This window comes from Caretta caretta, chromosome 2 (genome assembly GCF_965140235.1).
Source record: "Caretta caretta isolate rCarCar2 chromosome 2, rCarCar1.hap1, whole genome shotgun sequence".
NCBI classification, from domain to species: domain Eukaryota; kingdom Metazoa; phylum Chordata; order Testudines; family Cheloniidae; genus Caretta; species Caretta caretta.
Genome location: NC_134207.1, coordinates 20,835 through 35,127, shown reverse-complemented (window position 1 = coordinate 35,127; position 14,293 = coordinate 20,835). Strand labels below are relative to the sequence as shown.

The 14,293-nt window shown below is 45.5% G+C and overlaps 1 protein-coding gene across 9 annotated transcripts in view; it reads left to right on the top strand.

Moving 5' to 3' along the window:
* The window catches only part of LOC125632950 (uncharacterized), a 40,145-nt gene extending 26,628 nt beyond the window's left edge, over nt 1-13,517 (top strand). For 7 of the 9 annotated variants that reach the window (XM_075124813.1, XM_048841910.2, XM_048841909.2 and 4 more), the window contains one exon: nt 9,977-13,517. In XM_075124813.1, coding sequence (XP_074980914.1) covers nt 9,985-11,349 — 1,365 coding nt within the window. In that variant the 5' untranslated portion in view covers nt 9,977-9,984 and the 3' untranslated portion in view covers nt 11,350-13,517. Of the gene's footprint in view, nt 1-9,973 lie in introns of all 9 variants that reach the window. The other 2 variants (XM_075124811.1, XM_048841907.2) reach the window with 1 other exon arrangement.
* The last annotated feature ends 776 nt before the right edge of the window (nt 13,518-14,293 follow it).

Genomic DNA, 14,293 nt, shown 5'->3' with positions numbered 1-14,293 from the left:
GGGCAGAGGGTCATGTTTACGCTTCGTGGTAACTCACTTCATCCTCCCCTCCTGGTCTGTTAGGTGTGCTAAGGTTTCAGAAAGGGCTCCTTTTAGCTGCTTTCAGCAATAAGCATAACAATTGGTATTCCAGCTGCGGGCAGTGGTTCAGGGATGTTACTGGGCTCTGGTCTAGCAAAAATCTGCTCCTACAAAAGGATCTCACAAAATTGGGTGACTAGGCAACAAAATGGCAAATGAAATTCAATGTTGATAAATGCAACGTAATGTACATGGGAAAACATAATCCCAACTATACATACAAAATGATGGGGTCTAAATTAGCTATTACCAGTCAAGAAAGAGATCTTGTAGTCATTGTGGACAGTTCACTGAAAACAACTGCTCAATGTGCAGTGGCAGTCAAAAAAGCTCACAGTGTTAGAAATGGAATAACTAATAAGACAGAAAATCATAGACAGTAAAACTGGAAGGGACCTCGAGAGGTCTTCTAGTCCAGACCTCTGCACCCATATGAGGACTGAGTATTATCTAGACCATCCCTGACAGGTGTTTGTCTAACCTGCTCTTAAAAATCTCCAATGACGGAAATTCCATAACCTCCCTAGACAATTTATTGCAGTGCTTAGCTACTCTGACAGTTAGGAAGTTTTTTCTAATGTCCAACCTAAACTTAAAATATCATAATGCCACTCTATAAAGCCAACATATGTCCACACGTTAAATACTGTATGCAGTTCTGGTCATTCATTCTGAAAAAAGAAATATTAGAATTGGGAAAGGTGCAGAGAAGGGCAACAAAAATGATTAGGGGTATGCTTCCATATGAGGAGAAATTAAGAAGACTGGGACTGTTCATTTTGGAAAAGAGATTACTAAGGGGGGATATAATAGAGTAACCCATAAAATCATGAATGGTGTGGAAAAAGTGCATAAGGAAGTGCGTAAGGAAGCGTTATTTACCCCTTCATATAACACAAGAACCAGGGATCACCTAATGAAATTTAAAGGCAGCAAGTTTAAAACAAACAAAAGGAACAAAATTCTTCCCACATTGCACAGTCAACCTGTGGAACTCATTGGCAGGGGATGTTGTGAAGGCCATAATAAGAACTGAGTTAAAAAAATAATTCAATAAATTCATAGAGAATAGGTCTATCAGTAGCTATTAGCCAAGGTGACCAGAGGTGCACCCTAACCCTAACCATGGATTTATAAAGAGGCAATATGATATTTTGTGTCTTATTATCTATTCCTTTCCTTATATGGTGACAGGTTTCAGAGTGGTAGCCGTGTTAGTCTGTATCAGCAAAAAGAACGAGGAGTACTTGTGGCACCTTAGAGAATAATAAATGTATTTGAGCATAAGCTTTCGTGGGCTAAAACGCACTTCATCGGATGCATGCAGTGGAAAATACAGTAGGAAGATATATATATACATAGAGAACATGAAAAAATGGGTGTTGCCATACCCACTATAACGAGAGTGATCAGTTAAGGTGAGCTATTATCAGTAGGGGGAAAAACATTTTTTCATGTTCTTTGTGTGTGTATATATATATATATATATGTCTTCCTTCTGTATTTTCCACTGCATGCATCCAATGAAGTGGGTTTTAGCCCACAAAACTTATGCTCAAATACATTTGTTAGTCTCTAAGGTGCCACAAGTACTCCTCGTTCCTTTCCTTATGATTCCCAAGATTCTGTTAACCTTTCCGGCGGGTAGTGAAGACTTGCCCCAAATGTATGGCAGTCATGACAACCTTCCTTCGTCGGAGATGGATACAAGTATACCCATATCTCAACGACTGGCTCATCCGTGGTTGCACCAAAGAACAGATGCAATCCCACCTTCAACTGGTCAAGGACACGTTTTGTCAATTAGGCCTCCTCCTCAATGTGGCAAAGTCAGCTCTAGAGCCAACCCAGAGAATAGAATTCATTGGGGCGGTCTTAGATTCCATGCAGGCCCGAGTCCTGCCGGACGCTCATTTCTAAGCTTTGTCGGGCCTCATCCGGAGCCTTCAAAGCTTCCCAACCTCAACGGCAAGAACATGTTTTAGTCTTCTAGGGCACATGGCTTCCTGCACATACGTGACCAGGCATGCCAGATTACGGCCCTGCCCGCTTCAAGCCTGGCTGGCATCAGTCTATTGCCCAGGTCGCGACAGCCTGAACCTGGTGGTCACAGTCCCGGGAAAGGTCCTGGCCTCTCTCCACTGGTGGCTAGACCCCAGTGCAGTATGCAAGGGAGTCCCCTTCCACATCCCTCAGCCCTCCTTGTCCCTCGTCATGGACGCATCAGCTCTGGGATGGGGCGCACATCTCGGGGACATCCAGACGCAGGGTCTGTGGGCCCCATCCAAGCGCTCTCTCTCCATATCAACATACGGGAGCTGATGGCAGTGCGTCTTGCGTGTCAAGCCTTTCGGGAGCGGTTGCATAGAAGTTGTGTGGCGGTCCTCACAGACAACACCGCAGCCATGTTCTACATCAACAAGCAAGGGGGGGCCCATTCCTCCCCCCTCTGTCAGGAGGCCATTCGGCTGTGGGAGTTCTGCATAGCACACTCCACTCACCTGGTAGCATCTTTTCTCTCAGGGGTCCAGAACACATTGGTGGACCACCTCAGCAGGTCCTTCCAATCCCACGAGTGGTCACTCCATCCCAATGTCATCCACTCCATCTTCCTAAAGTGGGGGTTTCCCCAGCTCAACCTGTTTGCCTCACGCAGCAATCAGAAGTGCCTAGCGTTTTGCTCCCTCCAAGGCCGCTCCCCGGGCTCTCTCACAGATGCCTTCCTACTCCCATGGACAAGCCGATTGTTTTTCTCCTTCCCGCCATTTCCCCTTGTACACAAGGTCCTGCTCAAGGTGCGCAGGGACAGAACCCGGCTGATTCTGGTTGCCCCAGCATGGCCCAGGCAACATTGGTATACCACACTATTGGAGATCTCGGTGGACGCCCCGGTTCCGCTGCCTCTTTTTCTGGACTTGATCACTCAGGATCACGGCTGCCTCTGTCACCCAGACCTACGATCCCTCAACCTCACGGCATGGATGCTGCATGGCTGAGCCACTCAGAGCTCCTCTGTTCTCATTTGGTGCAGCAGGTTTTGTTGGGTAGCAGGAAACCTTCCACTTGGGCCACATATATGGCTAAATGGAAGTGATTCTCATGCTGGTGCTCTCACCGTGGCACCCCCACCCCCCCTCCAAGCATCCATGCCTCTCATTTTGGACTATCTCCTGAGCCTGAAACAGCAGGGCCTGGTGATGTCATCCATCAGGGTCCACATGGCAGCCATTTCGGCTTTTCACCCGGGAGCGAATGGCTGATCTGTCTTTGCCAACCCCATGGTCCTTAGGTTCCTTAAGGGCCTGGACCGTCTCTACCCACAGGTACGGCAGCCAGTCCCCACATGGGACCTTAACCTCGTCCTCTCCGGGCTTATGGGGGCCCTGTTTGAGCCATTGGCCACCTGTTTCTTCCTATACCTCTCTTGGAAAATGGCTTTCCTCGTCACTATTACATCGGCGAGGCGTGTATCCAAGCTCAAAGCTCTTACCTTGGAACCACCATACACGATCTTCCATAAGGACAAGGTGCAGCTACGACCTCACCCGGCCTTTCTTCTCAAGGTGGTATCGACCTTTCATATCAACTAGGACATTTTCCTCCTTTTTTTTTATCCAAAACCGCATGCTACTCATCAGGAACAACGGCTACACTCCCTCGATGTTCGTAGGGCCCTTGCCTTCTACATCGAGCGTATGAAGCCGTTCAGGAAAATGACCCAGCTCTTCGTCGCGGTGGTGGACTGGATGAAGGGCCTCGCAGTCTCCTCCCAGCGGATCTCGTGGATCACTTCCTGTATCTGTGCTTGCTATGATCTGGCCAGTGTTCATAGAATCATGGAATCATAGAATATCAGGGTTGGAAGGGACCCCAGAAGGTCATCTAGTCCAACCCCCTGCTTGAAGCAGGACCAATTCCCAGTTAAATCATCCCAGCCAGGGCTTTGTCAAGCCTGACCTTAAAAACCTCTAAGGAAGGAGATTCTACCACCTCCCTAGGTAACGCATTCCAGTGTTTCACCACCCTCATAGTGAAAAAGTTTTTCCTAATATCCAATTTAAACCTCCCCCACTGCAACTTGAGACCATTACTCCTCGTTCTGTCATCTGCTACCATTGAGAACAGTCTAGAGCCATCCTCTTTGGAACCCCCTTTCAGGTAGTTGAAAGCAGCTATCAAATCCCCCCTCATTCTTGTCTTCTGCAGACTAAACAATCCCAGCTCCCTCAGCCTCTCCTCATAACTCATGTGTTCCAGACTACTAATCATTTTTGTTGCCCTTCGCTGGACTCTCTCCAATTTATCCACATCCTTCTTGAAGTGTGGGGCCCAAAACTGGACACAGTACTCCAGATGAGGCCTCACCAATGTCGAATAGAGGGGAACGATCACGTCCCTCGATCTGCTCGCTATGCCCCTACTTATACATCCCAAAATGCCATTGGCCTTCTTGGCAACAAGGGCACACTGCTGACTCATATTCAGCTTCTCGTCCACTGTCACCCCTAGGTCCTTTTCCACAGAACTGCTGCCTAGCCATTCGGCCCCTAGTCTGTAGCAGTGCATTGGATTCTTCCGTCCTAAGTGCAGGACCCTGCACTTATCCTTATTGAACCTCATCAGATTTCTTTTGGCCCAGTCCTCCAATTTGTCTAGGTCCTTCTGTATCCTATCCCTCCCCTCCAGCATATCTACCACTCCTCCCAGTTTAGTATCATCCGCAAATTTGCTGAGAGTGCAATCCACACCATCCTCCAGATCATTTATGAAGATATTGAACAAAACTGGCCCCAGGACCGACCCCTGGGGCACTCCACTTGACACCGGCTGCCAACTAGACATGGAGCCATTGATCACTACCCATTGAGCCCGACAATCTAGCCAGCTTTCTACCCACCTTATAGTGCATTTTTCCAGCCCATACTTCCTTAACTTGCTGACAAGAATACTGTGGGAGACCGTGTCAAAAACTTTGCTAAAGTCAAGAAACAATACATCCACTGCTTTCCCTTCATCCACAGAACCAGTAATCTCATCATAAAAGGCAATTAGATTAGTCAGGCATGACCTTCCCTTGGTGAATCCATGCTGGCTGTTCCTGATCACTTTCCTCTCATGCAATTGCTTCAGGATTGATTCTTTGAGGACCTGCTCCATGATTTTTCCAGGGACTGAGGTGAGGCTGACTGGCCTGTAGTTCCCAGGATCCTCCTTCTTCCCTTTTTTAAAGATTGGCACTACATTAGCCTTTTTCCAGTCATCCAGGACTTCCCCCGTTCGCCACGAGTTTTCAAAGATAATGGCCAATGGCTCTGCAATCACAGCCGCCAATTCCTTCAGCACTCTCGGATGCAACTCGTCCGGCCCCATGGACTTGTACACGTCTAGCTTTTCTAAATAGTCCCTAACCACCTCTATCTCCAGAGAGGGCTGGCCATCTCTTCCCCATTTTGTGATGCCCAGCGCAGCAGTCTGGGAGCTGACCTTGTTAGTGAAGACAGAGGCAAAAAAAGCATTGAGTACATTAGCTTTTTCCACATCCTCTGTCACTAGGTTGCCTCCCTCATTCAGTAAGGGGCCCACACTTTCCTTGGCTTTCTTCTTGTTGCCAACATACCTGAAGAAACCCTTCTTGTTACTCTTGACATCTCTTGCTAGCTGCAGTTCCAGGTGCGATTTGGCCCTCCTGATATCATTCCTACATGCCCGAGCAATATTTTTATACTCTTCCCTGGTCATATGTCCAACCTTCCACTTCTTGTAAGCTTCTTTTTTATGTTTAAGATCCGCTAGGATTTCACCATTAAGCCAAGCTGGTCGCCTGCCATATTTACTATTCTTTCGACTCATTGGGATGGTTTGTCCCTGTAACCTCAACAGGGATTCCTTGAAATACAGCCAGCTCTCCTGGACTCCTTTCCCCTTCATGTTAGTCCCCCAGGGAATCCTGGCCATCCGTTCCCTGAGGGAGTCGAAGTCTGCTTTCCTGAAGTCCAGGGTCCGTATCCTGCTGCTTACCTTTCTTCCCTGCGTCAGGATCCTGAACTCAACCAACTCATGGTCACTGCCTCCCAGATTCCCATCCACTTTTTCTTCCCCCACTAATTCTACCCGGTTTGTGAGCAGCAGGTCAAGAAAAGCGCCCCCCCTAGTTGGCTCCTCTAGCACTTGCGCCAGGAAATTGTCCCCTACGCTTTCCAAAAACTTCCTGGATTGTCTATGCACTTCTGTATTGCTCTCCCAGCAGATATCAGGAAAATTAAAGTCACCCATGAGAATCAGGGCATGCGATCTAGTAGCTTCCGTGAGCTGCCGGAAGAAAGCCTCATCTACCTCATCCCCCTGGTCCGGTGGTCTATAGCAGACTCCCACCACTACATCACTCTTGTTGCACACACTTCTAAACTTAATCCAGAGACACTCAGGTTTTTCTACAGTTTCATACCGGAGCTCTGAGCAGTCATACTGCTCCCTTACATAGAGTGCTACTCCCCCACCTTTTCTGCCCTGCCTGTCCTTCCTGAACAGTTTATAACCATCCATGACAGTACTCCAGTCATGTGAGTTATCCCACCAAGTCTCTGTTATTCCAATCACGTGATATTTCCTTGATATCACCAGGACCTCCAGTTCTCCCTGCTTGTTTCCAAGGCTTTGTGCATTCGTATATAAGCACTTGAGATAACCTGTTGATCGCCCCTCATTCCCAGTATGAGGCAGGAGCCCTCCCCTCACAGACATTCCTGCCTGTGCTTCCTCCCGGTATCCCGCTTTCCCACTTACCTCAGGGCTTTGGTCTCCTTCCCCCGGTGAACCTAGTTTAAAGCCCTCCTCACTAGGTTAGCCAGCCTGCTGGCAAAGATGCTCTTCCCTCTCTTCGTAAGATGGAGCCCGTCTCTGCCCAGCACTCCTCCTTCATGGAACACCATCCCATGGTCAAAGAATCCAAAGCCTTGTCTCCGACACCACCTGCGTAGCCATTTGTTGACTTCGACGATTCGACGGTCCCTCTGACCCTGACCCTCACCACTCGCTCTACAAGGGCTCAGGCCTCCTTGGCGGCTTTCCTGGCCCAGGTTCCAATCCAGGAGATCTGTAGAGCTTCTACTTGGTCTTCAGTACATACTTTTGCCTCTCACTGTGCCATCATCCGGCAAGCCAGAGATGATGTGGCGTTTGGTAGAGCAGTCCTACAATCTACGGTACTTCACTCTGACCCCACCGCCTAGGTAAGGCTTGGGAGTCACCTAATTGGAATCGATATGAGCAAGTACTCGAAGAAGAAAAGACGGTAACTCACCTTTGTAACTGTTGTTCTTCGAGATGTGTTGCTTATATCCATTACAAACCTGCCATCCTTCCCCTCTGTCAGAGTAGCCAGCAAGAAGGAACTGAGGGGGTGCTGGGTCGGCTGGGGTATATATCTAGCACCATGACGGTGCCACTCTGGGGGCTCCACAGCCAACCCACTGGGTGTTGCTAGGGTAGAAATTCTCCAACGGCCATGCACATGGCGGGCGCACACCTAATTGGAATGAATATGAGCAACACATCTTGAAGAACAACAGTTACAAAGGTGAGTAACCATCTTTTCTTTTTTTAACCCAGTTATAGTCTTGGCCTTCACAACGTTCTCTGGCAAAGAGTTCCACAGGTTGACTGTGCATTGTGTAAAGAAATACTTCCTTTTGTTTTAAATCTGCTGCCTATTCATTTCATTTGGTGACCCCTAATTCTTGTGTTATGAGAAGAATATGAGAGTGTTACTTACTCCATTTTCTCCACACCAGTTATGATATTTTTAAGGTCAGGCTTGACAAAGCCTTGGCTGGGATGATTTAGTTGGGGATTGGTCCTGCTTTGAGCAGGGGGTTGGACTAGATGACCTCCAGAGGTCCCTTCCAACCCTGATATTCTATGATTCTATGATGTTATAGATCTTTATCATATCCCCCCTTAGTCGTCTCTTTTTCAAGCTTAAAAGTCCCAGTCTTTTTAATCTCTCCTCATACGGAAGCTGTTCCATACCCCTAATCATTTTTGTTGTCCTTTTCTATACCTTATCCAATTCCAGTATATGTTTTTTGAGATGTGGTCACCACATCTGCACACAGTATTCAAGATGTCGGCATACCATGGATTTACATAGAGGCAATATGATATTTTCTGTCTTATTATCTATCCCTTAATGATTCCCAACATTCTGTTAGCTTTTTTGACTGACGCTGCACATTGAGTGGATGTTTTCAGAGAACTATCCACAATGACTCCAAGATTTTCTTGATTACAAGTAGATAGCCTTGATTAAATTTCAGTGCCTTTTGTTACATTGTAATGGGTCATACCCAAGTTAGCTATTCTGTTGTTGTCACACCCCACCGGGAGCTTTTTTCATTGGTCACAAGCTAACAGTTGTTAACTCAAAACAAGAATGCCCATGCATCTGTGAGTCATCCTTTTATCCAGTTTGGGCCTCTGAACTTATCTTCATGTAACAGGTGATCATCAGGCAATGGTTTCTCCTCCAGGTGCAGCTTCCATAGATTTCCTGTGGAGATGAGAATTTGCCTCTCACCCCCCCCACAAGTTTTTCTTAGAAATCCCACTTAATTTTGTCTAGCACATTGTTTCAAAGAGTCCTTTGAAGCTGATAACACTTCCTAGGGTTTATATTGTCCAGTTCTTCTCCCTGGAGATGTTACAGACCATCCCACAGTAATACATACACACTCGTATTTTTAATACAGTGAACACCTAGGATACTGAAATTTAATTCAATAAAGTTTGACTTAATTCAGTAAGGGTGGTCCAGGATATTACAGGAAATTGCCATCTGTGTCACACCAATTTCTATCTGTATCTGACTCTTGTCTTATTCTTAGATTGTCAGATCTTTGGGGCAGAGACAGTTTTTTGTTCTGTGTTTGTAAAACGTCCAGCTGAATGGGATCCTGGTCCCTGACTATCACTACCAGATGCTACAGTAATTGAAATAATAAAATGATGATAATGGGGGGGTCTTGATAGTGAAAGGGAGGGTGTTAGAGAGCTGGGGAGAGGAAGATTTGGGGCAAAGAGCTTATGTGGGCCAGGAGGGCTGGGGGCAGTGGTAAGGGGTGGGGACAATGTTCCTTGTAGACATGACACAGTTAAATCCTTCATAAGAGTGTCCTGCACCTTTGAACACCTGGGGAGCTGGCCCCAGGAGTTTACTGCTTTAAAATGCGCTGTGGTTAAAATAACAGAACTTTTTGTGTGTGTGATGAGTGTCCCATGAGTTCACCTGATCTCATTTGTCTTCTTTCTCCTGAGCAGTGTTTCCTGTTTCCAAACCTCATGTCATCTCCCAGCTGGAACAAGGGGAAGATTGGGGATTGGTCCTGCTTTGAGTTGGGGATTGGTCCTGCTTTAAGCAAGGGGTTGGACTAGATGACCTCCTGAGGTCCCTTCCAACCCTGATATTCTACGATAAGAGCCATGGGCCCCAGATCTCCAGGGCTCAGAGGAAAGAGAGTTCCTGAGAGGAAGCTTCATAGGTGAAGGATCATTAAACCAACTCTGGCTGAAGAAACAGCTGGGATTCCCAACAAAGACCTTGTGAACTCTTTGAGTTCAGGATTGTCCCCAGCAGGTGTCATATCCTTAGGGTCGATATTGCTCAGAGCCTCCAACCCATCCTGACTAACTCCTGGCAGTAACTCCCTCCCCAAACTCCCATCTCCCTGTATGTTTGGATGGGAACTAGATGCAGAATTAACCCCCTCCTCTCTCCCCCTTGGGGAAGAGTTTGGGGAAATTCAGTCCCTGATTTTTTTCCCATCTCCACCTGTTCTTTTGGTTTGTTCTCTCCTTTACTGTTCCTGTTTCCAAGGTTTTTCTTATTCTGTCCCAGCAGATGATGGGATGGTGAGTGAGACCATGGAGCAGAATCCTCATCAGGAAGTTCACAAGCAAGTGGAATCACGTGGGGTGTTATTGCAAAGATGCAAAGGGAGTGTGTCCAGGAGTTGTGAGCAGGGAAAAACCTGTGAGAGTCAGCACAGGCCAGAGAAGTGGCAGGGAAACCAACCAGCGCAGAAGGTTGGTAAATCTGTTAATTATCAGGGAACTCTCAAAGGCCTCAAGGAAAGCATGGCCCAGCAGGGAATCCCCAAGGGAGAGAGAAAGAACACATGTGTTGATTGTGGGGAAAAATTCAGTAGGCGCTTACAGCTTATTACACATCAGAAGACCCACACAGGGAAGAAACCCTATGAATGCTGTGAGTGCAGGAAAACCTTCACTGATAGTGCAAACCTTATTAGACATCAGAGGATCCACACAGGCGAGAGACCCTATACCTGCTGTGAGTGTGGGAAAAGCTTTGCTTGGAGATCAAGCCTTATTACACATCAGAGGATCCACACAGGGGAGAAACCCTATGAATGCTGTGAGTGCGGAAAAACCTTCAATGATAGCTCACACCTTATTATACATAAGAGGATTCATACAGGAGAGAGAAATTACACATGCGTTGATTGTGGGAAAAAGTTCAGTAGACGCTCAACCCTTATTACGCATCAGAGGATCCACACTGGGAAGAAACCCTATGAATGCTGTGAGTGCAAGAAAACCTTCATTGATAGCTCAAATCTTATTAGACATCAGAGGATCCACACAGGAGAGAGGCCCTATAAATGCTGTGAATGTGGGAAAACCTTCACTACAAGCTCACTCCTTATTACACATCAGAGGATCCACACATCAGAGAAACCCTATGAATGCTGCGAGTGTGGGAAAGACTTTTCTTCAAGCTCATACCTTATTACACATCAGAGGATCCACACAGGGGAGAAACCCTATAAATGTCTTGAGTGTGGGAAAACCTTTGCTTGGAGCTCATACCTTATTATACATCAGAGGATCCACACAGGGGAGAAACCCTATAAATGTTTTGAGTGCGGGAAAACCTTTGCTGTTAGCTCAAACCTTGTTACACATCAGAGGGGCCACACAGGAGAGAGAAATAACACATGTGTTTATTGTGGGAAAAAGTTCAGTAGGCGCTCAACCCTTATTAGACATCAGAGGAGCCACACAGGAGAGAGACCCTATGCATGCTGTGAATGTGGGAAAACCTTCACTCGGAGCTCACACCTCATCAGGCATCAGAGCATTCACACAGAGGAGAAACCCTATAAATGCTGTGAATGTGGAAAAACCTTCAATCGGAGCTCAAACCTTATTAGGCATCAGAGGATCCACACAGGGGAGAAACCCTATGAATAAGGATAAGATTTGGTCATGGATTCCATGACTTTCCAGGACCTCCGGGGTAGGGCTGGAGCAGCTCTCAGCCGCGGGGCCCCCACTAAACAGCTCATCAGCCAGCCAGCCTTCTGGAACAGCGGGCTGGAGCAGCTGCACTGTTCTCCCCCCACCCCCTGGGTTTTTTAGTAAAAGGGACAGGTTGTGGCTTCCATAAATTTTTGTTTATTGCCCATGACCTGTTCCTGACTTTTACTAAAAATACCTGTGACAGAATCTTAACCTTACCTGTGAATGCTGTGAGTGTGGGAAAACCTTCACTCAGAGCTCACAAATTATTACACATCAGAGGATCCACACAGGGGAGAGACCCTATGAATGCTCCGAGTGTGGGAAATTCTTCCAGCAGAGGTCCGCCCTTATTTATCATCAGAAAAGTTGCAAGGGAGATAAACACCATAAAAATCTTGTCTAGGGCTGAGAAAATATTTTGTTTTCCTTTTGCTAATTCCCATGTAGTGAGCTTTAAGGCAGCATTTGTGTCACCATGGCCTCTCAGCTCCCTCAGCTGAGTAGTCTGCTTTTCCCTTTTGCAGCTCACCCTTCCTTGGGGTGAATCCCAGTCCTTTTCATCAAATGCTTTGTCCTATGTCATAGAAGTGTATGTCCCTCCAACAGGAATGTCCTTCAGCCCCAGGTAGGGGGACCAAGAGTGACCTCAACTAGGTACATGGAGGTTAAATCTACCTGGGCCTTGACTCCACTAGTATTTTCCATGGAGTTAGCTACCTTGAGGTAGCTATCCTGTTGTAAAAGCAACTATTTTTTCAGTAAAGAAAATAGCCCATTTATAGTGGCCATGGTAATTTAGCCCTGACATAACCTCCATTGCTTTTCCTAGCCTAAACAAATTTGGAGAATTACATTTATCCTTTTCCTCCCACTGCAAAGCGATTGTTAGTCATCAAGTTACATTGGGTTGTGTTCAATAGCAGTTGTTATTGTACCATTTTTCTCATTTTAAATATATTTAAATATAACAAAGAGAAAGGACCAGGATTGGGGATAGGGAAAAAAGTGTTTTTTCAACCTCTGTGGCACCTGAAGTAGTGAGTCAGAGGGATTCCCACCTTCTGAATTACCCCAGCAGTATTTCCTCTGTGCCATGTAGAATTTATCTTCTCCACATTCTATACCTCCACTTCTCAATGTGTCATATGATTCAGTGTTCTCAGCCTTCTGCTTGGGAATCAGTTTTTTTCTTTCATCCTAAAACATAGTAATTTAGGGTCTGAGATGAAAGTGTCAAAGATCTCGAAGGGGAATTTGAATGGATCTCAAACATAGTGTGATCATTTTGTAAGCCATAGGGCTAGCTAGCATATTCTTGGCTGTAATGCAAGAAACCTAGAGGCAACATCCTGTATGTTGAGTTAAGGCAAGTTTGCATACATATATTTGGGACCTTTAGCCTATATAAATGATAATAAGCTAATGCATAAAGTGTGTTTGTGTGTGTATATATATATGTTTGTGATCTTTAGCATAGATAAGTGAGGAAACATTAAGATAGAGGGCTACCTAAGTTCATGTCCTCTATAAACTTAACAGGTACACCACAAAGAACATGGAAATAACTTGTTAGGCCAGAAATAAGAGATAAGAATGAGCTAAGTGTCATTAATAGGTATGAATATGTCATTAATTCACATGAACATGCCAGCCTATAGGGTAAATGTACTTTGATTTTTGTGGGTGAGGAAATTAAGTTTGGACATGGAAGGAGGGCACCTGGTGCTCAGGCTCTATAAGAGGGGCAACCTACCATGTTAAGTTAGCCTTATAGCTTCTATAGTCTTAGTCTTATAGTTCTCTATAGTTCTTAATTCTTAAATTAGTTGGGTCAAACTCTATTAGATTATGATGTCTTTCTATAGCTTTTAGTGCTCTAGCTTCTCCTAAGCTCTTCACCTCCCACTCGAGAACTGGGGAACCTGGAAATCAGACTCTTTTGGCATGCCAGAGGTAAGGCTGGTCCTTTGTCTCTTACCACCAGGTTATCTAAAAAGCTTTAAAATATATAATACCAGATGTGCCACTAGAAGAATATTATTTCCTTTGTAATTCTAACTGATTATTATCTATTTTATTATTATTCCATTTCATCTCAATAAAAGTCTTTAAGGTTATATTTTCTTCTCTGTGTGAGTGTCCTTCTCAAACCTGTGTACCCTGATTCTGGGACAAGAACATTATTATCTTCTGATCAGAGTAATTGGTGAGCCTATAACCATATTATATAAACAATAATGTTAAGCTCCTAAAAATCAGGCAACAGGCTGGTGAGCCAGCCAGGAAACTCAAGGAGTGTGGCAGGAATTTTCAGGAATTCTAGGTGTTTCTAGACACCTAGGAGGTTCACCTGAGGCAAATTAGAGTTAGAGAGCAAAAGAGAGCAGAAAGCTATGTGTGTGTGACTTTGTCTAACAGACTACCTTGGAGCACAGGAAACCTTATTTCCTTTGGAAAAAACAAAACAAAACAATGAGGAGTCCTTGTGGCACTTTTGAGACTGGCAAATTTATTTGGGCATAAGCTTTCATGGGCTAAAACCCACTTCATCAGATGCATGGAGTGGAAAATACAATAGGCAGAATATATATATACACACAGTACATGAAGAGATGGGAGTTGTCTTACCAAGTCGGGGGTCAGTGCTAACGAGCCAATTCAATTTAAGTTGGAAGTATGCAGTTCTCAACAGTTGACAAGAAGAAGTGGAAATCAGTGTTGTAATGTTAATGAGGCCTATGGAAACAAGATGGCCCATTTCAAACAGTTGACAAGAAGCTGTGAGTATTTAGCATGGGGAAATTAGTTTTTGTAAAAACAACGAGGCATACTTGTGGCACCTTAGAGACAAACAAATTTATTTCATTTTTGTAGTGACCCATCCACTCCCAGT